The 24,856-nt window shown below is 61.3% G+C and overlaps 2 protein-coding genes across 3 annotated transcripts; both read left to right on the plus strand.

Moving 5' to 3' along the window:
• The first annotated feature begins 80 nt into the window (after positions 1–80).
• Positions 81–21,790, plus strand: LOC138803777 (N-acetylgalactosamine-6-sulfatase). 2 transcript variants are annotated; one of them, XM_069987858.1, is made up of 14 exons: positions 81–263; positions 4,373–4,496; positions 5,056–5,130; positions 6,021–6,123; positions 10,754–10,897; positions 11,883–11,949; positions 12,050–12,177; positions 12,459–12,598; positions 13,355–13,458; positions 15,932–16,068; positions 16,865–16,967; positions 18,382–18,503; positions 19,478–19,595; positions 20,979–21,790. In XM_069987858.1, exons 1-14 carry the CDS (start codon positions 144–146, stop codon positions 21,063–21,065), a joined length of 1,572 nt encoding a protein of 523 aa, XP_069843959.1. In that variant the 5' UTR covers positions 81–143; the 3' UTR covers positions 21,066–21,790. The 2 variants fall into 2 exon arrangements, with proteins under 2 accessions (XP_069843959.1, XP_069843960.1); XM_069987859.1 differs by lacking the exon at positions 81–263 and adding an exon at positions 1,973–1,988 and having other exon boundaries at positions 20,979–21,788.
• Positions 21,791–22,432: 642 nt separating this feature from the next.
• On the plus strand, positions 22,433–24,542 carry LOC138803779 (adenine phosphoribosyltransferase). The gene is made up of 5 exons (XM_069987861.1): positions 22,433–22,586; positions 22,666–22,772; positions 23,658–23,791; positions 23,975–24,053; positions 24,212–24,542. Exons 1-5 carry the CDS (start codon positions 22,507–22,509, stop codon positions 24,352–24,354), a joined length of 543 nt encoding a protein of 180 aa, XP_069843962.1. The 5' UTR covers positions 22,433–22,506; the 3' UTR covers positions 24,355–24,542.
• Positions 24,543–24,856: the final 314 nt, after the last annotated feature.

Raw genomic sequence — 24,856 nt, forward strand, 5'->3', positions numbered from 1 at the left:
GTCTTTCCGCCGCCCCGCCCCTTCTGTCAATCAGCGGCCGGCAGGCCCCGCCCCGCCCCGTCACCGCGCGGCCGGCCGGCGGCTCCGACTCCCGCCGGTTCCGGGCTGGGCGCTGGCGTCCCGCTCCGCCGGCCGCGCGAGGCATGGCCGCGGCGCCCGCCACGCCGAGAGGGTGGCAGCTGCTGCTAGTGCTGAGCGCCGCGGGGCTGGGGACCCCCGGCGCCTCGCGGCCCCCCAACATCGTGCTGCTGCTCATGGACGACGTGAGTGCCCGCGGGCGGCTCCCGGCCGGGCGGCGGGAGTGAGGGCGGCGGGAGTGAGGGCGGGGGTGAGGGCGGCGGGAGTGAGGGCGGCGGGAGTGAGGGCGGGGGTGAGGGCGGGGGTGAGGGCGGCGGGAGTGAGGGCGGCGGGAGTGAGGGCGGGAGTGAGGGCGGCTCCCGGCCGGGCGGCGGGAGTGAGGGCGGGGGTGAGGGCGGGGGTGAGGGCGGGGGTGAGGGCGGCGGGGGTGAGGGCGGGGGGGGGGGGGGGGGGAGAGGGGGGCTGAGAGGTGACACCCAAGGAGGTGTGCGTGTGCGTGTGCGTGTGTATGCGGGGGAGCTGAGAGGTGACACCCAAGGAGGTGTGCGTGTGCGTGTGCAGTGGGAGCTGAGAGGAGGTGTGTGTGCACGTGCGTGTGTGTGCAGGGGAGCTGAGAGGAGGGGTGTGTGCGTGTGTGTACGTGTGTGTGCGTGTGCATGTGTATGTGTATGCGGGGGGAGCTGAGAGGAGGTTGTGTGTGTGTGTGTGTGTGTGCGTGTGCGTGTGTATGCGGGGGGGGAGCTGAGAGGAGGTTGTGTGTGTGTGTACGTGCGTGTGTGCGTGTGCATGCCCTCACCCAGTGGGCGCTAAGAGGACATGGCACCCGAGGACGTGTGTGCAGGGGGCGGGGGGTACAGGCCCTTCCTCCCACCAGCCATGTGATGGACTGTTCTATCCCTGGTTTTTGAATGGGACAGTCCTTGAAGCAGGAATGGAGTGGCGACTTCACATGGGGGCATCAATAGGAAATGACAGGCCCGACTTTCTCCTCTTTAAAGCACGTTCCTCTTGGGGAACATGGCCTGGTAATGGGGTAAGGAGTTTGGGGCTTTTGCGGGTGCTCATTGGTTACTAAAGATCAGTGCAGCTCTGTGTGTCCAGAGACCTGTCCTGTGCTGACTGGGTGGCCACAATCTGCAGGTGGTCTTGGTCCAATTTAGAAGGGCTGCGTGTGCAAGATGCACTCAGATTTCAGAGACTTTAAGGTTGTGATTACAGGCAGACACCACCACGCCTGTCTAGAGTTCAGAGAATCTGAATCTAAATGTAAAAGACTGGATAATTAAGGTGAGACCATAATCCTACCTCCCAGAGGTCACAGCTAGAAGCCCTGGACGCGCTCTCTCCACCGTCGCACGCTTACGTGGCTGCCGACTGCCTTCCTGGTGCTCTCAGCTTCTTCATCCTTCTATCCTGAGGGCTCTCTGCAGACTTGGCTCTGTCATTTCCAAAAAATCCTTTTCTACTTTATTTGTTTTATTTTATTTTTTTTGTCAGTTCTGGGGCTTGAACTCTGGGCCTGGGCGCTGTCCCTCAGCTCTTCAGCTCAAGGCTAGCGCTCTACCTCTTGAGCCACAGCGCCACTTCTGGCTTTTTCTGCTTATGTGGTGCTGAGGAATCAAACCCAGGGCCTCATGCCTGCAAGGCAGGCACTTTACCACTGAGCCACCTTCCTAGCCCCTTTTCTATTTTAATACTCAGTCCTTCCAACGTTATACCCCACTTGCTGCCTGTTCACACCATTGCTTTCAGTCACTGAGGGCAGAGGTCATGGTCTCTCAGCTTTCTGTCCCACGTCTCCTTTCCAAATGACAGGGTGTGAGAAGCAAGGCATGTCTTCTTGCAGTTCATTAATACCCTTTTGTATTGCAGATTCCCTGAAAGGATCAATTGTAGATATAATGGGTTAGGTAAATATAATGTTAGTCTTCACTACTTTTCTTTTTTTTGGTCGGTTGTGGGGTTTGAACTGTGAGGCTGGGCACTGTCCCTGAGCTCTTCAGCTCAAGGCGAGCACTCTACCACTTGAGCCACATTGCTACTTCTAGTTTTCTGAGTGGTTTTATTGGAGATAAGAGTCTCACAGGAGTTCCTGCCTGGACTGGCTTTGAACTGTGATCCTCAGATTTCAGCCTCCTTAGTAGCTAGCATTACAGGCGTGAGCCACCAGCGCCCTGCTACCTACTCACTTTTTTAATGTGGCTTCTAGAAAATGTGAAATCACCCTACGGGGCAGCACCATTTTGGAGTGGAAGGCAACTAGCACCAAGTCACCTCCAGAACACCCTGGGGCTTTCCAGGAGGATGGGGGGAGGGGGCTTGGTGGTGGAGTGCTTGCCTGGCACGCATGAAGCCCTGGGTTCCATTCCTCAGTACCACATACACAGAAGAAGCTGCAAGTGGCATGGTGTCTGTGGCCCAAGCACTCTACTGCTATCCTTGAGCAAAAGAAACTTAGGGACAGTGCCCAGGCCCTGAGTTCAAGCCCCAGTACTGGAAAAAAAAAATCCAACATCTCAGTCCTGTTTAAAAACATGTATTAATCAAATAACAGAAAAGGAACTCAGAGAACCTAAGCAAAAGTGGAAACTCCCTGGCTTCTAATTAGGGTCTGGGATGGAGCCAGTCAGCGTGTCTGTGGTGGGGGTGGAGCACCCTCAGGATGTATCTTACCCCTCTCCAACAGGGCAGCTCCCCCAAGCCAGCTGGAGGTTCCTTCCTGCTCTACCTCCTGACATACAGCTTTGTCCTCACAGCACCGCAGTGGCTGCACCTCTGAGGGTCCATATTCTGGATAGGAGGAGCAGAGAGGCAGAGGCAGGGCACACGTGCAGGGCCTTGGTCTGTGCCTGACCCCCAGTTCAAAGGTCAGATCTAAGTCAGCAGGAAGATTTTCGTGGCTGGCTAGGAGGCAGAGCAGGAGTCAGCGTGTGTGCAGACAGCCGCAGCTGTGTGCGCAGCAAGCTGGGTAGCTAGGGTACCCAGCTTCACCAGGCTGGTGGTGGCCTCAGGAAACCTCAGACTCACTAATTCCTGCCGTCAGCAGACTTAGTCAGGCCGCAGTTCTGCTCCACGGGTCCCTCTGCCTGACCGGGGCCGTGTTCCTGACCGAGCCCGGCCTGCAGGAATTAGTGAGTCTGAAGTTTCCTGAGGCCACCACCAGCCTGGTGAAGCTGGGGTAGACTTGCCTCAGGGCCTGTGGTCATAGTGACTCATGTCCCTGAGTGCATTATCCACTTGGACCTCGCGCAGCTGCTTCAGCCTCCCGGCCCCTGCCGTCTGCCTTCCTGTCTCTGTCTCCTTCCCCATAAGCTGGCCCCAATGTCATTGTCATCAGATAGAAAAGCTGTTTCAGCTACTTCAAATGGTTTCCACAGGGACTCAACATGGAAAGGGTTAAACAGAGCCAAGTCCCACAGTCCCTGTGCCCTAGAGGGCTTCAGCCTGACCCCGGCAGCGCTGGGCACCATGCCTTCCCAGAGTCCTCTAGCAGGGGAGGGTGGGAGATGCAGCAGGTCACCCCCAGGACAGTCCTCATAGGCAGAGAGAGGGCATTCAGCATTGCATCTGGACAGCAGGCCTGGCCTGGCCAGGCAGCCCTAACACCAAGCCATCCATGTGAGACCATCACCAGGGGATCTCCTGCCTGCCATGGCTGCTCAGCCAGGGGGCACGCTCCTGCGCACAGGCCCTGACCCTTCCCCGAGTCCAAAGAGCCAGCCTAGGACAGCCGAGGAGCCTTGCCAGACATCTGCAGAGCACCAGCTTGCCCGCGCTTGCTCTCACATAACCACATTGAAACGTAAGCATATGGAGTGTAGCTTCAGCATACTTACAGCTGTGAAGCCGTCACTGTGCTGAACATTAGGTCACAGAAACCCTGGACCTGCCTGCCGTCATTCTCCACCTACACACACACACACCCCAGTGCAACAACCACAACCTATTTACTTCTTTTTTGGGCAGTACTAGGGTTTGAACTCAGGGCCTTGCACTTGGTAGGTAGGTGCTTTACCGCCTAAGCCACACCTCCAAGCCCACAATTTGCTTCTGCGTGGTGAGTTTGCTTTTTCTGGACAGTCTGCGTGAGTGAGTTGTGCGTGCGTGTCCCGCTTATATTGTGTTTGGAGGGCTGCCACAGTCCAATGTGGCGGCCCTGCTGAGCTGCTGCAGCTCTGTGGGGTTTGGTGTCGGCTCTGCAGCTCACAGGAGCCTGAGGGAGTGGGCCTACGCCACACCCCACGATAGCCATGCCGCTCGCCGAATCTCACTCCTCCTCTGCTCTTCCCTGCAGATGGGGTGGGGCGACCTGGGGGTGTATGGGGAGCCTTCCCGAGAGACTCCAAATTTGGACCGGATGGCTGCAGAAGGAATGCTCTTCCCCAACTTCTATTCTGCCAACCCTCTCTGTTCACCATGTAAGTCAGCGCTGGCCCTTGCCCCGGGCTGGGGGATGCCAGCCAGGCCCTGCACAGCCTCCACGTTCCGCCCAGCCTGGGGGTGCAGTCCCTTCTCTCAGGGCTGAGGGGGAGGAGAGGGGTGCAGTCCCTTCTGTCAGGGCTGAGGGGAAGGGGAGGGCCACACCTGCCACTAGGGCAGGATTGAGGAAGTTGTCTGGGGAGCACTTCCTGTCCCCAGGCATAGCGGAGGGAGTGAAGCCGTGCCTCCTCCCGGTGGGTAGTCACCTGCTGGAAGGGCACCTGCGGAAGTGCTAGCCCAAGAGAAGAGCAGTGGACAAGTGGGGTGACCCTGCGTGAGGAGGACAGGCCTGGCGGCATTAGCCTCCAGACACGCTGAGCTTGGGGCCCAAGGCCCAGGCCTCCAGCCACTTGGGGTGCGGGTGCGCCCCTTGGGTGAGGTGAAGCTGAGGTGTGAAGTGTGTGTGGCAGACGCTCACGGGGGCGGCGCACGGGGGCTGAGGGACTGGCTGCGGTCCTGCGGATCGGGTCTGACTCTCCTCTCATCCCCTCCACCTAGCCAGGGCAGCCCTGCTCACAGGCCGGCTGCCCATCCGCAATGGCTTCTACACCACCAACGCACACGCCAGAAACGGTTAGTCCTCCCGGCATGCCCCAGGAAAGGGTAGGCCCTGCGGCCAGGTGTGGGGCGGGTGGATCTCAGCTGTACAGCGCAGCTCCCGCCGCAGGCCAGATGTTTGTTTCGGTTGTTTTGAACCAGATCCTGTTCTTCCCCTAAAAACAGAGTTAGGTGGATAGAGGCACCAGGGTAGAGCCCAGGCTTCCTTCCTACACTGGCTCAATGAGAGCCGGAGGTTGGAGGACCCCGAGCCCCCCCGGCGCCCCTCCCACACGGTCCCTCCCACTAGGGGCTGACTGCATGCTCGGGGTGGCTGAGGAGTAGCACGTCATGCTGGCATCAGTGGCTCCTATCCAATCCTAACTACTCAGGAGGTTTAGCTACCGAGGATAAAGTTCAAACCCAGCCCAGACAGATGAGTCTGTAAGACTTCACCTCCAAAATCACCAGCAAAAAGCAGGATTGCAGCATGACCCAAGTGGTAGAATGTCAGCCGAGCAAGCAGGCCAAGCGAGCGCGAAGCCCTGAGTTCAAACTATCACCACCATAATGCCGTATCCAGCTTGTGTGTGTGTGTGTGTGTGTGTGTGTGTGTGTGTGTGTGTGTGTGTGTGTGTGTGTGTGTGTGATTAATTGGAGATAAAGAGTCTCAGCGACTTTCCTTCCTGAGCTGGCCTTGAGCTGAGGTCCTCAGATCTCAGTCCTGTGAGTAGCTGGGGTGACAGGCGTGAGCCAGTGGGCCTCGCTTACATCCACCCGCACCTGCACTGGTGCTGATGTGCGCATGCCTGCGACAACCCTGACTTGCACCTAACTCTGCCCCTGGTGGCAGCTGCCTTACGGCCGTGGGGGGGGGGGAGGTTCGCAGGGCATGCCGCGAACTCAGGGTCACGTTGTCCTTCCAGCGTACACACCACAGGACGTGGTGGGGGGCATCCCCAGCTCGGAGCGCCTGCTGCCTGAGCTCCTGAAGGAGGCCGGCTACACCAGCAAGATCGTGGGCAAGTGGTGAGTTCCAGAACATGCTGCAGCGGGCAGCCAGTTCTGCTTCGTCGTGTTCTGTCAGGACTGATTGTTCCAGAATGAGTTCTGGAGCAGGGAGCTTCTGAAAGCTGATGTGGCACTCCAGGGCTGTTCCCCGGGCTCACTGGCAGAGCCCCAGGTCCAGCAGGAAGCTGGGCCACCAGCCAGGAACAGAGGGCCTCAAGCACCAGACAGTGAACACACCCTGCTGTCACTGTCTCCAAGCCCTACCGCGTGCTCCACACTGACACACCCGCTCCACACTGACACACCCACTGTGCTCCATCACACCCGCTCCACACGTCACACCCGCTCCACACGTCACACCCGCTCCACACGTCACACCCGCTCCACACTGACACACCCACTGTGCTCCATCACACCCTCTCTACACTGACACACCCACTGTGCTCCATCACACCCACTCCACACTGACACACCAACCATGCTCTGTCACACCCCCCACCACTCCTTCACATCATGCTCCTTCACACCGTGCTCCTTCACACCGTGCTCTCCTTCACACCATGCTCTCCTTCACACCGCGCTCCTTCACACCGCGCTCCTTCACACCGCTCTCCTTCACACTGTTCTCCTTCACACCGGGCGCTCCTTCACACCACGCTCCTTCACACCGCGCTCCTTCACACCCTGTTCTCCTTCACACTGCGCTCCTTCACACCGTGCTCCTTCACACCGGGCGCTCCTTCACACCGCGCTCCTTCACACCGCGCTCCTTCACACCGCGCTCCTTCACACCGCGCTCCTTCACACCGTGCTCCTTCACACCACTCCTTCACACCGCGCTTCTTCACACCGCGCTCCTTCACTCCGCGCTCCTTCATACCGCGCTCCTTCACTCCGCGCTCCTTCACACCGTGCTCCTTCACACCGCGCTCCTTCACACCGTGCTCTCCTTCACACCGCGCTCCTTCACACCGTGCTCCTTCACACCGTGCTCTCCTTCACACCGCGCTCCTTCACACCGCGCTCCTTCACACCGTGCTCCTTCACACCGTGCTCTCCTTCACACCGCGCTCCTTCACACCGCGCTCCTTCACACCGTGCTCTCCTTCACACCACGCTCCTTCACACCGCGCTCCTTCACACCACTCTCCTTCACACCGCGCTCCTTCACACCGCGCTCCTTCACACCGCACTCCTTCACTCCGCGCTCCTTCACTCCGCGCTCCTTCACACCGTGCTCCTTCACACCGTGCTCTCCTTCACACCGTGCTCTCCTTCAGACCGCGCTCCTTCACACCGCGCTCCTTCACACCGCGCTCCTTCACACCGCTCTCCTTCACACCACGCTCCTTCACACCGCGCTCCTTCACACCGCTCTCCTTCACACCATGCTCCTTCACACCATGCTCCTTCACACCACGCTCCTTCACACCGCGCTCCTTCACACCGTGCTCCTTCACACCGTGCTCCTTCACACCGTGCTCCTTCACACTGCTCTCCTTCACACCACGCTCCTTCACACCTAGCCAGCAGAGGGCTTCCATGTGGTGGTGGGAACTTGATTCTAAAGTGCGCAGCAGCGGCTAGGAAGCGCAGGAACAGTGTGGTCTGTCAGTGTAACGGAGCCCTGACCACATGATAACCCTGTCAGCTTGCACAGACTCCTGCGTCTGCACAGAAACACTGATCTCTCCCCCCGGGGCACTTGGTGTGAGGACACGTCGCCACCCCCCCGCTGGTGCCCACAGGCCCTCCTCCCTCAGGAAGCTGCCCCTGCTTTCTGCCCTGTAGGAGCCCTTCCTGCTGCCCGTGCCGGTCACAGGGACTCCGAACCTGCCAAGAGTAGACTAGTTCTCAGGAAATCCAGGCCGTCTGCGGGCTGCCTGAGGAACACCATGCTCCTCTTCAGGCGAGGAGAACGCCGGCTGCCGGCTAGGATGAGGTGGCAGAGCAGGTGGCGGCCCTCGAGCTGGCGCCGGGACACCGGGGAGTCCTGGCACACGCTGCCCTCAGGGCTGCCAACACAGTCCCAGAGCTGCCTGTGTGCGGCTCCGCCCATCCACCAGCCTCCTGTCCACTGTCGTCAGTGCAGGCTGGCCACAGATGCTCGAGGAGTGCGTCTGTGGAGCTGGCCGAGGTCCAGGATGGCTGCAGCCGGAGCAGGGCCTAGAGGGAAGTCTCCAAGGACTGGAGCATAGCGGGTGGCAGGTCAGCAATGGAGTCTGCAGCGGGATCAGTACAAGGGTGATTTCCAGAGGCCCAGGGCGGGCACACCACCACTCCGTAGGTCTCTGTCCCAGCAGGCCCAAGCCAGAACTGCCCTGGTTCTCATCTAGACCACAGAGCCAAGGAGGCAGGTGGGGCCTGGGCTCCTGCAGAAACTGCAGCCGGAGAATAAGACTCAGAGGAAGCCCCAGTGCTGCCAGCCCTTGCTCGGCTCTGGCGCCCCTGCTGGTCAGCACTGGCCACCGCTGTTGGGGGACAGACGAGGTGAAGTAAAGCTGGGCAAGACTGTGACTGTGGTTTTGTTTTTTTTTTTTTAAGTTTAATTTTATTGTAAAGGTGATGTACAGAGGGGCTATAGTTACATAAGTAAGGTAATGGTAATGAGTACATTTCTTTTTTTTTTTTTATTGTGAAAATACCATACAGAGGGGTTACAATTATATGGGCAAGATAATGAGTACATTTCTTATCAAGCATTGTTGCCTCCTCCTTTGTTTCCCCTTCCCATACCCTCCCCCCGGACCCCCTACCCCATCCTCCCCCCCCCCCGCCAAAGTTGTAAAGTTCGTTTTTATGAGTACATTTTTTTTGGGGGGGGGGTCCGGTCGTTGGGCCTGAACTCTGGGCCTAGGCTCTGTCCCTCAGCTCTTCAGCTCAAGGCTAGCGCTCTACCACTTCAGCCATAGCACCACTTCTGGCATTTTTTCTTTTTGCTTATGTGGTGCTGAGGAATCGAACCCAGGGCCTCAGGCATGCAAGGCAAGCGCTCTACCACTGAGCCACCTTCCCAGCCCCTATGAGTACATTTCTTGTTTTACATTGTTACCCTCTCTCTCATTTTTCTCCCATATCCAACTCCTCCCCCACATGATCATGTGATTGTTTGTCTTGCCAGTCCTAGGGCTTGAACTCAGGGTCTGGGCACTGTCCCTGAGCTTCTTTTGCTCAAGGCTAGCACTCTACCACTTGAGCCACAGAGTCACTTCTGGCCTTTTCTGTGTATGTGGTACTGAGGATCGCACCCAGGGCTTCATGCCTGCTAGGTACCACTAAGCCACATTCCCAGCCCTACCATGTAATTTTATTGTTGGGTTTTAGTTGTTTTGTGTGGTCCTGGGGCTTGAACTTAGGTCCTGGGCACTGGTCCTGACAGTGCTCTACCACTTGGGCTACAGCTCCACTTCCAACTTTTGGGTGGTTGACTGGAGGTAAGAGTCTCACAGACTCTCCTCGCTGGCTGTCTTCAAACAGTGATACTCCTGAGTAGCGAGGATTGCAGGCATGAGCCACCAGTGCCTGATGACCATGCTTTTAAGCCTTCTATGCTGTGTTGGACAGGGACACTAGGAGGTCACCGGAAGCCAGGTCGCCACCTGTCCAACACATGCAGAAAGGACAGGTGCCACAGCAGGGGCCCACACAGCCCAGGGGCAGCTCGAGGACCCGTGGTGTCACTGTGAGGTGCAGGCACACTCACCTAGGAGGGAAGGAACGGGGAGCCAGCCATGCCCCCAGCAGTCCCCGCAGCTGTGGGTGGGAAACCGAGGCCTGGACAGATGGGATGACCTGCAAAAATCACAGACCAGTTGCTGACTGGCTGTACTCCTCCCCGAAGCCGCCAGCCCGTGACTCTGCTCACTGAGGGGCAAGCCCCAGGCCTCAGACCGACACAGCCCTAGCACAGGGCCCTTCCTGCCCAAACACAGTCCGGCAGAGGACGCCAACCCCCAGATGCTGTTTTCAAGCTGTGGCTGTGTCCCAGGCTGGAGCTGCGCTGCACGCAGGCTGTGACCTCAGCCAGCGCTGGAGCCCCTTTCTTCAGCATGCTCAGTAGAGCAGGTGGGAGCTGGGCCCTCCAGGAAGATTGGCCAGGCACCCGTGGCTCACGCCTGTAACCCCAGCTGCTCAGGAGGCTGAGCTCTGAGGACTGAGGTTTGAAGCCAGTCATGGCAGGAAAGTCTGTGAGACTCTTATCTCCATCAAAACGCAAGAACTGGAGCTGTGGCTCAAGTGGTAGAGCACTAGCCTTAACAGCAAAAGCTCCAGGACAGCACCCAGGCTCAGAGTTCAAGCCCCAGGACTGCCACAAAAAAATAAATAAGAGTGAAGATGGGCAGGATAAAGCCACTGGGGCCTGGAGGCCAGTTCCCACTGCCTACCATACTGGAGGCTCTGCCCAGCACCTACAGGACACCAGGCCTGGCCACGCCAGGTGTCCTGTCCACAGGTGCCTGGCACCCTGGGTTAGGCCCTGTGCTCCTTCTGGGGCAGTCTTTATGTCTTGGTGTTCCAGGCCTCAGCACGCAGTGAGTGCCAGAGGCACCCTTGTTTTGTGAAACATTTGTGAAGAGGATGGGTTTGCTGTAGGAATTCGGAGCGCCCCTGGGTGGGGTCCCTGAAGTGTCTTGGCCTCTGTTTCTAGGCACTTGGGCCACAGGCCCCAGTTCCACCCCCTGAAGCACGGATTTGATGAGTGGTTCGGCTCCCCCAACTGCCACTTTGGGCCTTATGACAACAAGGCTCGGCCCAACATCCCTGTGTACCGGGACTGGGAGATGGTTGGCAGGTAACAGGCCCTTCCTTCCCTGCCCAGCGCCCCTGCCCCTGCTTCGCTGCTTCTCTGGACCAGGATGGACAGTGGTTCTTTTGGGGTCCTGGGCTTTGAACGCAGGGCGTTGCACTGGCTGTGAAGGCATTCCACCACCTGAGCCATGTAGGAGAGGTGATTCTTGAACCACTTGCTGGCAAGGACTGGCCTTCTGGGTCCCAAGAGCGTTGGTTCCTGGGACATTCTTCCTGGAGCCTGTGAGACTCGGGCCTGGGGCCATTTCTGGCCTTTCCAGGGTCCCTGTTTCTTTTGGGACATCATAGAGCCAGCACCCAGTTTTGGAGGTCCAGGACCCCATACAGCCTCTTGGTGAGCTGTCATCTGCCTGTGTGAAATTCGCCTCTCAGCTGTAGCCTGAACACTCAGCAGAGCAGAGAGGGGATGAGCCTCAACCTCGAGAGCCAGGGTGGAAGCCGGTTTCCCGGACGGGCTGGCCTGACCGTGGAGAGCCTGCGTAGGCAGAATTCTTGAATTTTGTTCACTTTTTTTTCTTTTTTTCTTTCTTTTTTTTTTTTTTTCTTGTCAGTTGTGGAGCTTGAAGCCTGGGCACTGTCCCTGAGCCTCTTTGTGCTCAAGGCCAGCATTCTACCACTTGAGCCACAGCACCACTCCCAGCTTTTTCTGAGTAATTTATTGGAGATAAGAGACTTACAGACTTTCCTGCCCAGGCTGGCTTCCAACCATGATCCTCAGCCTCGCGGGGTAGCTAGGATTACAGGTGTGAGCCACGCAGCAGCATCACATTGTCTTTTTTTTAATGGCGGCTTTCCTGAGATACGTTATCATACTGTGTGGCCCCAACCTGCAGCTTGCAGCCCAGACCTGGTGATGCGCATGAGCCGCCCCGCCCAGCCCTGTTCCAACACAGCCTGTGCCTTTGCTGGTAGCATTTGGGAAGGGACTTTCTTGACTAAAGTCTGGATTCTGTCTGGTATATTTTCAGATTTTATGAAGAATTCCCCATTAATCTGAAGACTGGGGAAGCCAATCTCACTCAGATCTACTTAGAGGTAAGGGCGGGCCAGTGCCTGGCAGTGGGGGAAGGTTGGCCATGTGGCAGTGGGGGAAGGTTGGCCATGTGGCAGAGGAGGACATAGAGCTTCTTGGCAGGAAGCCCTGGATTTCATCAGAACACAGCAGGCAAAGCAGCGCCCCTTCTTCCTCTACTGGGCCATCGATGCCACACACGCCCCTGTCTACGCGTCCAGACCTTTCTTGGGCACCAGCCAGCGAGGGCTGTGAGTCCCGATGGGGGGATGGAGGCTCCTGGTGGGGCGGGTCCCTGTGGGGCCTTCAGCAGGCTGGATTTCCATGGGGGAGGGGGAGCACGCGGCACCGTTAAGAGGAAGTCCAGAGCCCCCTTGTCCCTCTGAAACCACCAGCCAGGGCTGGCAGAGAGGGGCCACAGCACCGACCGTGGCCCTGTCAGCAAGAACTTGAACTTGAGCCTGCCTGGGCCGACTCGGAAGTCAGGGTTCCGTGTGTCCCGTGCCGCCCGGACGGCTTGGCTCCCCCGCAGGTATGGCGATGCCGTGCGGGAAATCGATGACAGCGTTGGGAAGATACTGAGTCTCCTGAAGCGCCTGGGCATGGAGCGGGACACGTTCGTCTTCTTCACGTCCGACAACGGCGCCGCCCTCATCTCTGCGCCCAAGGAAGGCAAGTTCCCTCCACGGCAGCCTTGGGCCGACGCCGATGCCCAGCGCTTCTACTCCGAGGCCTTCACGCCCTGGGGCAGAATGAGAGCGGCTCCCTGTGAGGAGGGCGGGCAGGAGCATGGCCTGAGAGGGAGCGGGCACGGAGAGGCCAGGGGAGGAAGCCACCGAGAACAGCCGTCTCCAGCCCGCAGCAGGAGGCTGCAGTGCGTGGGAGCAGGGGCGGCTGCCGCGGGGGCGGGAGAGACACCAGCGGGGGCTTTGACGCCTGGGCTTCGGTAGTGTGGTGGTGTTCTGTTCCTGGCTTTGCTAGTGTGGTGGTGTTCTGTTCCTGGCTTTGGTTGTATAGTGACAGTGTTCTGTTCCTGCGTGTAAGCACCGTTCCCGTGTTCTCGCTGTGTGCTCAGGGCCTGAGGTAGAGAGTGTGCTATCCCTGTGGCCCCGGCTGCATGGCTGGAGCTGCAGCCATTTCTCAGGCTGGGTCTTTGTCTCCAGCAGCCTGTGAACACAGGCTGGAAAACCCAGGCCTGGGGTCTGAGACGGCAGATCCTGTGCTCCACCCGGGGGGAGCCCCCTCCCCTGCAGGCCACCCAGAGCCCGGTGCAGACACAGCCCGGGCCTCAGACATCCTGGGGAGCCATCGCAAGAGCTTTCCCAAGACCACCTGGCAGCGAGGCCTGGGGCGGCCGGTGCCCTCCCGTGACTGCCTGCCAGGGGCATTGTGGGCCCACCCTCTGACAGTGCTGACTCCGGTCCTCAGGCGGCAGCAACGGCCCCTTCCTGTGTGGGAAGCAGACCACGTTTGAAGGTGGCATGCGGGAGCCGGCGATTGCGTGGTGGCCAGGGCACATCGCTGCAGGCCAGGTAAGTCACTGCCCGCGGAGACCCGCATCCCCTGCAGAACCCGAGAAGCCGCTGTTGCCTCGGGAAGGAGGCTCCTGCGGGCCCAGTGGGTGCGGCGGTGCTGGGGAAGCAGGTCCTTCCTCGGTGCCGTGCGGAGCTTGGAAGCGTCTGGCCTGAGCGCAGCCAGGCCAGGGCTGTGGGACTTGGCGGGCCGCGTGGGGTGGGCTGGCTCCCGCACAGGGCTCCCTGCCGTCTCAGGGAGATACCCAGCAGGCACTCCGAGTGTCTCCTTCATCCTGCAGGCCGGCATCAGCTGAGACCCTTCCTTGGGACCCGCAGTCCCCTAGTGGGCGTGCAGTCAGGGCACAGGTGTGGCTGTCCTTGGTCGGCCTCTTCCCCAGGGTCGTCTCCTGGGGCCTTGTCTCTGCTGAGGTGCTCTTCATCTGTGTGTTGGTGTGGGAGGCCGTGGGATTCCAGAACTGCAGGCGCAGGCCCCACGTGCGTGGGGCTGGACGGCAGTGCCAGCCCACATAGCGAGAACCTGGGATCCCAGCAGAGCCCAGGGTCCCCCCCCCGCAGGGCCGGCACAGGGCCTCTTGCTGTGTTCTGCTCCCCCCCATCGTGGCCTGCTGGGCCCCCATGGGCCGTCGGCCCGTTCTCCCCGGTCAGCCTTAGCTCTGCCTGCCGCTTTCCACCGCGCTGCCACGTTACTGGACTCTGCAGAGGGGAGGGCCTCGCGGGCGCTGGCGGACACCCTGGGCCTGACCCTGTGAAGGGCAGCTGTGCTGAGCCTGTGCGTGTGGAGACATGGCCCGAAAGACACAAAACGGGTGCCCTTCGCGTGAGCGGGGCTCCCCAAGCCCCGTCCCCGCTCGGCCTCCCATGGCTTGGAGGAGTACAGTGTGGCCGTTGTTTGGTGACCCCAGCCTCACGAAGGGCTTGGGGACAGGGAGGCCCGGGATGGGGCGTCCACGTAGGCTGCGTGCCCTGTCCCCCGGCAAGGCACCACGGCAGACCCTGGCCACGGGCCACACAGCTCCCTGCTGCTGCCCGGCTCAGGCCTGGACTCCGTGCCCTGTCCAGGGGGTTCCGGGGCCTCTGCCCCCATCTCCCTCCCAGCTGAGAGGAGGGCACTTGGCGGCCTCACTCTGAAGGAGAGCGCGTCTCTCTTGAGCTGTGGCCGTCCCCCCCCACCTCCCCTGGGACACACTGAATGAACCAGGCGGGGAGACGGGCCGTGTGCTGTGATCACAGCACAGCTGATTCAAAAGGCTGACATCTGTCCCGCAGCTTCCATGCCCAGCCTTCCCGCGATGCTCCTGGGCCTTGTGAAATCTCAGGCCCTGCGTCCTCCTCGGTGGCCTCTTGCTGTGGGGCTAGCATGTGAGCCGCTCCCCTTGACACACGCGGGGGCCTGTGTTCTCCGTGTGCCTGCGCCGGAGGCCAGACCCCTCCCTCCCGCCACCCTGCCCAGTACCGAGCCCTGCCTTCATTTCTCCCATATTGAGAGTATTGGGTTCTCTCCTTTTCTCATTTTTTCTTTCTCTCTTTCCAACAACAAAAAGCCCTGAGAGGAGGGAAGCCCCACGGCAGCCAGGACCCCTGGAGCTGCCTTCCTTCTGGCAAAGGCCATGGACTGTTTCTTTTTTTCTATTTTTTTGGGGGGTCCGGTCATGGGGCCTGAACTCTGGGCCTGGGTGCTGTCCCTCAGCTCTTCAGCTCAAGGCTAGCGCTCTTACCACTTGAGCCACAATACCACTTCTGGCTTTTTTCTTTTTGCTTATGTGGTGCCGAGGAATCGAACCCAGGGCCTCAGGCATGCAAGGCAAGCGCTCTACCACTGAGCCACCTTCCCAGCCCGCCATGGACTGTTTCTAAAACAAACATGGCCCCTGGTGTTTCCCTCCAGTCTGGGTGGCGTGGACTCCAGACAACCAGCTGCCAGGGTCCTCGTGGCATGGTGAAAACCTCAACTCCAGCTGCAGTTGGGCCAGGGCCGGGCAAGGAGCTGTGAAGGGAGCACCGTCCAAACAGAACCTGGGTGTGCTTTCCCGGGAGTGGTGCTGATCCCGCCCGAGCCAGGCCCCCAGCACTGTGCCCGCCCCGCCCGAGCCAGGCCCCCAGCACTGTGCCCGCCCCTGGCCACTGTGCTTCCCACCCACCTGCCTTGGCCAGTAGTGGGGCCAGTGAGCGGCCCAGGAGTCAGGGTCATAGGACGCGGCGGGCCCCTGGCGGTCCTGGCTGCCGCCCCCCATGTGCCAGGGTAGGGCCGAGGCGGTCGCTGCGCTGTCCCGGGCCAAGCCTGGTGCTGGTGCACACCGCAGCCATGCGCGCCCTGCCTCTCCTGGAAGGCTGGCTCACTGGGCATGTGCCACCCACCGGCCCAGTGCCTCTGCCCTGCCTGCCGCCCCTGTGGGGCTCCTCCCCCGGGACCTGGGCCCCGGCCGCCGTCTGACGGGGCGGCTTCCCAAGTGCGCCTGCTGTGTCGCCGCAGGTGAGCCACCAGCTGGGCAGCATCATGGACCTCTTCACCACCAGCCTGTCCCTCGCAAGCCTGCAGCCGCCCAGCGACAGGGCAGTGGACGGCCTGGACCTCCTCCCCACGCTCCTGCAGGGCCAGCTGACGGACAGGTGGGTGTGGGGCAGGCCTGGCCGTGGCTCTGCGCCTGCCCACAGCTCCCTCGGCCAGGCCCCGCACTGCTCGGGGCCTTGCTGCGAGAGGCCCCGGCTTTGGGGAACCACCGCAAGGGCTGGAGGACGGGTCTTGTCCCCGCCTGCGGCAGCCGCTGCCACCATCTCCGTCACCACCCCTCTGATTATCTGTGGTCTTGTGGCCCGCATCCTTCCCCTGTCTGCTTCAGGCTGTAGCCCGCAGGTGCTCCCGTGCTGCCGTCCACCCTGAGCTGGGGTCCCTCACCCCACACTGCCCTGTGCCCGGCTCGGAGCCTTTCTCAATTCCTGGGTCCTGAGCAGCTGAGGAGCGGCCGTGCGGGCGCTCAGCCCCGGTCAGGGCGGCTGCGGGGCCAGGTCTTGGGAGGAGGGGAACGCTGCCTTATTTTTTTTCCAAATGTCTTGAAAGCTGGTCAGAGTGCCGCCGCTGAGAGCCCAGTGCCTGTGGCTGCAGGCCTCTCTCAGGCCCATCTGGTCTCCAGAAAGAGACCCCATCTTTTGCCAGCCTTAGTGCCCTCCTGCCAAGCCGTCCTCCCGGGGCCCTGAGTGAGCAAGAGGGCGCCGGCCGGAGCCGGGCCCCAGACTCACTGGCCTGGCCGCTTTTCTTGGCTAGGGTGGAACGTAGGCCTTCATGCATGCTGGGGAAGCCCTCTGCCCCAGTCTCCCTCCCAGCCCCTCCCCCCCTGCTGCAGTCTGACCCCTGTCGCTTCCGCTGACCCCTACTCACACACTTAGCTATGACCCTCCCCCTCAACAGGCCAATATTCTATTACCGTGGAAACACGCTGATGGCCATCACCCTTGGCCAGTACAAGGCCCACTTCTGGACTTGGACCAACTCCTGGGAGGAATTCCGACAGGTATGGGTCTCTGGTTGCAGAGCTGGAGGCTGCCTGGGGTGAGACAAGGCTGTGCCTCAGCCTGGACGATCGCCTTCATTCAGGGTGAGAGGCTGCTCTCAGCCCCCTGCACACACGCGGGGAAGATGCTAGGGACATGCCTCTCGTACCCTGCAAGGACTGAACCTGGGGGCTGACTTGGACCCCACGGGTTGCTTTCAGGGAGCACAACACAGATCCCATAAAGGCCTCTACCGCTTTGCTTTTCCACCCTGCCCAGAGCCCTCCTAGGCCCTGCTCAGCCTCTGCCCTGAAACTCAGAATACGGTCACCTGTACGGCCCAGTACCAACAAAAAGAAAGAGAAAAAGAAAAGAGTTGGTACTGGAGTTCAGTCTGGAGAGACTCGCGCTTGAGCCCAGTCTGTACTTGGCCCCCAGGCCTCCTGCCCCGCTCTGGTCTCTGCTCCTGCGCTGCGGGAGTGGGCCGGGGAGTGGGCGGGTGCTGCTCACGAGCACGCCAGGACGACAGCTGCTCCAGGGCAGCACTTGGGAGAGAGAAGCCCTGGGCCCCTGCGGCCTCAGCTTTCCCCTGCGTGTTACTTGCGGTTATTCAGTTTCAGTGCCTCCCACCCCATCTTGTCTTTTCTATTCTCTTGGCTTTTGGTGCATAGGGTCCCCTCCCCTGCCTAGTTGTTCTTTTTTTGGGGGGGGGGGGCTTGAATTCTGGGCCTGGGCGCTGTCCCTCAGCTCAAGGCAAGCGCTCTACTGCTTGAGCTGCAGCACCACTTCCGGTTTTCTAGTGGTTTATTGGAGATAAGAGTCTCATGGACTTTCCTGCCCGGTCAGCTTTGAACCCTGATCCTCAGATCTCAGCCTCCTTGTTGCTAGGATTACAGGCATGAGCCACGGGCACCCAGCCCTTTTTGTTTTTTAAACAAGTACTGGAACTTGAACTCAGGGCCTTGAACTCTCATCTAGCTTTTTGCTCATAGCTTACATTCTACCATTTGAGCCACTCCACCACTTCTAGCTTTTCTGGTTAATTGGAGCTTCAAGTCTGGAATTGTCTGCCCAGGCTGGCTTTGAACCATGCTCAGATCTCAGCTAGGATTACAGGCATGAGCCACCAGCACGGGGCTTCATCCTGACTTTGAACTCCTACAGAGAGGCGGTCTTGCCCCAGGGGTGCATGTTGAAGGTGTTACGAGGAGCTCTTCTCTGGGACATGAAGTCTTGTTAGTCAGGATGGAGATGGGATAGGCTGCTTTAACGATGCCCACCCTCCCCCGCAAAGGGGCATGGGGCACACGGGCCAGGCTTCACCCTGCCTCGCTTCCCTTCACCCAGTGGACATCAAGGCGGACACTGGAAGGGGGCGGCAGGGCCACCCAACGCCACAGGTCCGTGCTCACACCCCTCCACCTCTCCTTGCAGGGCGTTAACTTCTGTCCCGGGCAGAACGTCTCAGGAGTCACGACCCACACCCAGGAGGAGCACACGAAGCTGCCCCTGGTCTTCCACCTCGGCCGAGACCCAGGGGAGAGGTTCCCACTCAGGTGAGGCGGGGCTGCCCTGTCCAGCAGCCAGAGCAGGCCCCTCTGCACACTCTAGTGGCAGAGGTGACAGGGACAATGAGCACTGGGAGCAGAGCTGGCTGCTCACCAGGTTTGGGGTCCGCCTTTCTCCCTGCATCCCCCCTCCGCTCCCCACCCTGTGGCCTCCCGTCTTCTCTCATTCCGGGTCAGGATGGTCCCTGCTCTGAGCTGCCGCTGAGGACGGGTGTCCAGCACAGACAAGAGACTGGCCAGCCCTGGGCCCCGAACTGCTGGGTGGGGAAGAAGCATGGGGTGTTGCCAGGACCCGGGGCGTGGCAAGCTGGGCTCTGGGGACTCTGTGCCCGGGGACACCCAGATCCCCTGTGAATGATCACCTGACATGCTCACTAAGTGTTTTTTTTAAGACCCTGGGTGCCAGTGGCTCACAACTGTCATCCCAGCTACTCAGGAGGCTGAGATCTGAGGATCGTGGTACAAAGCCAGCCAGGGCAGAAAAGTCTGTGACACTCTTATCTCCAGTTAACCACCAGAAAACTGGAAGTGGCGCTGTGGCTCAAGTGGTAGAGTGCTAGCCCCGCATGCTTGAGGCCTTGAGTTGGTGTACGATGTTTGTAAATACTTTAAGCAGTAGTCAGTGCTATGGAGTCCCCACAGAGAGGTCTTGTTCTCAGGGTCAGCCTCTGGGCGATACCTTCTGGGTCCCGGTGGAGACAGAGCAGGGGACAGCCATGCTCCCTGAGCCGGCTGGACTGGCTGCTCACCTTCCTTTGGACTGGCCCTCATCTCCCTCCCTGGGCCCTGAGTCTTAAGTACAGGCACGCTGCCTGTCCGTGAGGCCTGGGTCCAGCAGAAGGAGCCAGGCCTGTGTGGGATGTGGTTCCCCTAGGCTGGTTCCCCACCCTAGCCTGTCTGGGCCCTCTGCAGAGCCGACAGGTCACAGTGCAGCCTCGTGACCAGTGCCTTCTTGTCTCCAGCTTTGCCAGTGAGGAGTACCAGGTTGCCCTGGAGAGAGCCACCTGGGCTGTCCAGCAGCATCAAGAGGCCTTGGTCCCTGGCCAGCCGCAGCTCAACATATGTGACCAGGCAGTCATGGTAGGTGTCTGTGTGCTGGGCCCACTGCGGGCCGGGCTGCTACTGCCCATACTGCATAGCAGCTTTGACAGGCTGTGGTACCAAGGAGGAAGTGGGGGGCTTCGTGGAAGGACTGTCAGGGACATAGAGTGCACTTGTAGCAGTGAAGACAGATGTGCACAGCTTTGTCCATGGCTGCCCTGCTGAAGACTCATCCAGAACTGGACTGGGCAGGGCGGAGCCTGGGGACCCTGTGGAGGCCTGTGACTGGCGCCTCATGCTCTAGTGTTGCCCAGGGCAGACGAAGCCCTTCCTTCAGCAGCGCTGTTGCAGCTGCTGCCAGTGCCCAGCCGCATTGCGGGAGGGTGGCAGAGGCCCTTCTCTCAGGACTACTGAGGTGTTGGGCACCCAGTGCATCCTGAAGTGAGGGCTGCCTGCGGGGAGTGGACACTGTCCAGCTGCACAGAAATGACCTGTCCACCTCAGGCTGGTGCTGGGCAGGGGAAGCAGGCAGCACATTGCTGGCTGCCAATGCCATCTTCTGGATGCCAGTGGAACTGCCAACACCGACAGGCCACGGTTAGGTTCCAGAAAGTGGTGCTGGGTCCTCAAACCAACTCAGCTGAGACAGGGCTGTGTGGCTGTCCGGCCTCACCGGCAGTGCTGCCCCGGGAGCTGTGAGGACCCCTGGTGGTCTTGCCCCTATGCCACGTCGGGGCCTCCCTGCTTAGCTCTGCCCCCCAGATCCTGGGCCAGCCTGATGAGGGGCTGTGACATCTTCTGGTCTCACATCAAGGCCATCACAGCCCGACACAGCCCTCTTCACCCTTGATCAGACCCACAGCACCGCTTCACCCTTCACAGCCCGCAGCAGCAGCACTGTCGCTGTCTGGGGCCAAGCCATGTCTCCACACTCACTCTGACTCAATAAAACCAGACACAAGGCTTGGGTGGGAGCCCAGCAGACTAGGCCACCTCCAGTTCTCTCAGAGGGTTCCTCCTAGGGGTCCATGTTCCAGCCCTCCCTCCCCCCCACCCCCAGAGGCTTCCAGAACATGGCTGTCCAAGCTACCCCGACAGGCACAGCAATGGCAGCTTTCCTGGCACTTGCGTGTGTACCTCCTGCCAGCTTCTGCCACTTGTGGGTGCTGTGTGAATTTGATTACCAGATGTTCTCCTGCCCAGTGGCCCACACCCACTGCCCAGATACTCCTCCGCAGAGCAAGGCTTCAGGGAAAGTACAGGGCTCCACGTTCCTGTGATTCCAATGCGCGCGTGAGCTTCTGCCTGCATGGTGTAGGCTGCCAACCTCCACCCTGCCAGGGGGCGGGACCAGTGTCCGGGACAGGCCAGGCTGAGGTGCCTAGAATAACCACATGTTCTTTGCTGAATTTTATTTCCTAGAACTGGGCACCCCCGGGCTGTGAAAAGCTGAAGAAGTGCCTGACGCCTCCTGAGTCGGCTCCCACCAAGTGCCTCTGGCCCCATTAGCTTCTGTTTGGACCCAGGCCAGGCTCAGAATCTCCCGCTGGAGGATAAGAAGGCTCTGGCCTCAGGACTCCCATGTTGGAAGAGTTCCAGTTGCCCTCTGCCTTGCCCACCACCAGATGGCACCTGCAACCAGTGGCAGGGCCTGAGACCACACCTGACCCAAGACCCGTCCCTAGAGCCCAGGGTCTAGTGCTGTCCAGTCCTGGACCTGCCATGCACCTGGCCACGAATAGGCTCTGACCACAGTAGCCCATCTGTGCCCAGTGCCCCTGTCCAGGGTCTGGAGCCCAGGGGGCATCTCGCTGGTCTAAGTCTGCTTCACCCCTGGCACTGAAGACCGTGGGGCTGATCTAAACTGAGTGCTCGGGGCTGGGCATCAGGAGGACAGCACCCATGCATCGGCCTCCCGCCCTGCGCCACCCACAGGGCTGTGAGCCGGGGGAGCTGGAGACAGGCAGGCAGCCTCACCCACCACGGCGAAGCTGGCCGCAGAGCCGGGGCCCGCCGCCCCGCCGCCGCCCGGGCCGCCTTTCATGTTTGTACGGGGCCCCTACGAAGCTGAGCTGTGGAGGGCGAGGCACCCAGAGAAGTCTGGCCAAGAATCGGAAGCACTCCACCCCGTGTCCGCTTTGGTCTTTGGCCGGGCTTGTTGCGGGACCCCCGCCCAGGGCCCTGGCCCTGCCCACCTCGGGCCGAGGCCCTCCGCTCCGCGCGGGGCTTCCCGGCCGGCCGGCACGCGCCTCGGTCCCGCTGGAGCGCCCAGTGCGGGAGGGGGGCGGCCCGAGGGCGCGCGCGGGCGGGCGAGATGGCGACCCTCCTGCCGGGGAGGGGGGGAGGTTGGGGGGCCCTGGGGGAGCCGGCTGCCCCGCCCGCGGAGCCACGCCTAGTCGCGACGTCCTGAGCCTCGCGACGCCACAGACGCCACATCCCCGGAAGCGTCAGACCCGGCGCGCAGAACCGGCCCTCGGTGATGTGAAGCTCTGAGCCCCGCGACGCCACGCCCACGGCGGAGACACGCCCCCAGGATACCACGCCCCCCGGAAGCGTCACGCCCGGCGCGCAGAACCAGGCCCTCGGTGATGTGAAGCCCTGAGCCCCGCGACGCCACGCCCCCCGGATGCCACGCCCCCCGGAAGCGTCACGCCCGGCGCGCAGAACCAGGCCCTCGGTGATGTGAAGCTCTGAGCCCCGCGACGCCACGCCCACGGCGGAGACACGCCCCCAGGATGCCACGCCCGGCCTCGGGCCACGCCCCCGGAAGCGTCACGCCTGGCGCGCAGAACCGGCCCTCGGTGATGTCCCGCCTGGCCGCGAAGCCCTGAGCCCCGCGACGCCACGCCCTCGCTCGGCCCCGCCCCGCCCCTTCCGCGCAGGCCCCGCCCCCGGGCCTTTTCTCCCGCTTCCCGCGCCGCCCTCCCCACCCCGGCTCCCGCACGCGGCCATGGCGGACCCCGAGCTGCAGCTGGTGGCGCGGTGCATCCGCAGCTTCCCCGACTTCCCCATCCCCGGCGTGCTGTTCCGGTGCGGGCGCGGGCGCGGACGCGGGGTCCTTCGGGCCGCCGCCCGCCGGCCCCGGCTCACCGGCCTGTCCTCCGTGCAGGGACATCGCGCCGCTCCTGAAGGACCCCGACTCCTTCCGCGCCTCCATCCATCTGCTGGCCGCTCACCTGAGAGCCACGCACGGCGGCCGCATCGACTACATCGCAGGCGAGTGGCCGGCCGCGCCCGGACCCCCGGCCCGTCCCCCCTACCCCGCCTCCTGCCTACCCCGGCCCGTCCCCCCCTACCCCCCCTCCTGCCTACCCCGGCCCGTCCCCCCCTACCCCCCCACCCCGCCTACCCGGCCCGTCAACCCCCCCTACCCCGGCCCGTTACTCTGTCCGTCCCCCCCCCCCCCCCCCGCCCTACCCCGGCCTGGCCTGGCCCAGCACAGCACAGCTGCCGGGCCTGTCCCGTCCCCTGCAGGCCGCAGCCCCTGGCGCACTTGCCACCTGCTGCCCGCCTAGTTCAGAGGGCCGCCTCCCTTCCCTCGCACCTGCAGTGTGGTTGTCACACCCGCACACCCCCGAGTGCCGGGCCTGGGACTCCGCATCCCAGGAGGAAGCTCTGACGGGGGCAGGGAGGACAGGGGTCTCCTGACTGCAGGAAGGCCCTGGCCACCCAGGACGGTCCCCACCACAGCTCCGCTCACATGGACTGGCCAGCTCTCGCTGCGGCCTCCCCTGTGGACTGGGCGCTCCGTGGCTTGCTACACGTGACAGATACTAAGTGGCTCTGGGCAGTGCCGGAGGCAGGCGGCGGCCCCAGGGCTAAGATGCAGCCCAGCAGGACAAAGCCCTGAGACAGGCTGGCCTGTGGGCACAGACTGTTATCTGCAAGGAGGCTGAGATCCAAAGGTCACAGTTCAAAGTCAACCTGGACAGAAGTCAGTGAGACTCAAAAACTAGTCCCACTTAACCAGCAAAAAGCTGGAAGTGGAGCTGTGGCTGTGGTGGCGGAGTAGCTGGAGGAGGTCCAGGGTCACTGGGCTGCACCCCAGCCTGGGGGACTCCTGTCCAGGCTGCTCTGCCACCCAGCACCTACCACCCACAGGCCTAGACTCCAGGGGCTTCCTGTTTGGACCCTCCCTGGCCCAGGAGCTGGGCCTGGGCTGTGTGCTTATCAGGAAGCGTGGGAAGCTGCCAGGCCCCACAGTGTCCGTCTCTTACGCACTGGAGTACGGCAAGGTGAGCCTACAGTCAGGCCAATGGGGACAGTCACCACCCAGTGCTCCTCGGCTCGCCGGGGGGCACTGGGCCTGAGCTCCCTGGGAGCCTGTGGCTACAGGAGCTATGGCTCACACAGCCAGGATGCCAGGTGTGGCCACCTGTTGCTTCTCGGGCTCTGCAGTGTCCTCTTCCTGTGCACAGGCTGAGTTGGAGATCCAGAAAGATGCCCTGGAGCCTGGGCAGAAGGTGGTGGTTGTGGATGATCTGCTGGCCACTGGTGGTAAGACTTCCCCAGAACAGACCACAAGGCCTCAAAGGGTGCTTGGAAGGGCAGGAGTCCGGTACCTGGCCGCTCACTGGTGGTGAGAAGCCCTGTGCTGTCCACTTCCTCCCTCCTGTACCCACCGGAGGTCAGAGCAGACTCTATTGCACCCACAGGAACCATGCGAGCAGCCTGCGAGCTGCTGGGTCAGCTGCGTGCCGAGGTGCTGGAGTGCGTCAGCCTGGTGGAGCTGACCTCGCTCAAGGGCAGGGAGAAGCTGGGGCCAGTGCCCTTCTTTTCTCTCCTGCAGTACGAGTGACCCAACAGCACCTCCACCTCAGGACGGACTGGTTCACCTTCCTGCCTTCAGTGTCCTCCGGGGGCCCTGACAGTAGCCAGCTACATTTTTCTGTGGGGCTCCTCTATTGTCCTGGCTCCCACAGGGCCTTCCTGAAGGTCCCAGGAGTGTTGACAAACAGCAATATCACAGTAAAGAGCTTTTGTACATGTGTTGTGTCCTGTGGTCCAGGGCTGGGAGGCCTGGACCAATGTATAAACCCAGCCTAGGCAGTAAGTAGCAGCCCCACTGAGAGCAAGCATTTTTCCTGGTGGAGGCCATTAGAATCACCTGCTCTGAGGTCCTCGCTGTGGGGGAGGGGGTCAGTAATGTGCTAAGTGGAACCCAGGGCTTCATGCGTGCTAGGCAAGTACTCCCCACACTGAGCCACGTCCCCAAGCCCCGGCGGTCCTCTTAGTGACAAGGCTAAAAGGCTAAGACTGAAAATCAGGTTTTCTTGCTGAGGTTTCTTTCAGATATTGGG

This window comes from Dipodomys merriami, unplaced genomic scaffold (genome assembly GCF_024711535.1).
Source record: "Dipodomys merriami isolate MVZ:Mamm:240054 unplaced genomic scaffold, mDipMer1.0.p SCAF_348, whole genome shotgun sequence".
Lineage (NCBI taxonomy): Eukaryota > Metazoa > Chordata > Mammalia > Rodentia > Heteromyidae > Dipodomys > Dipodomys merriami.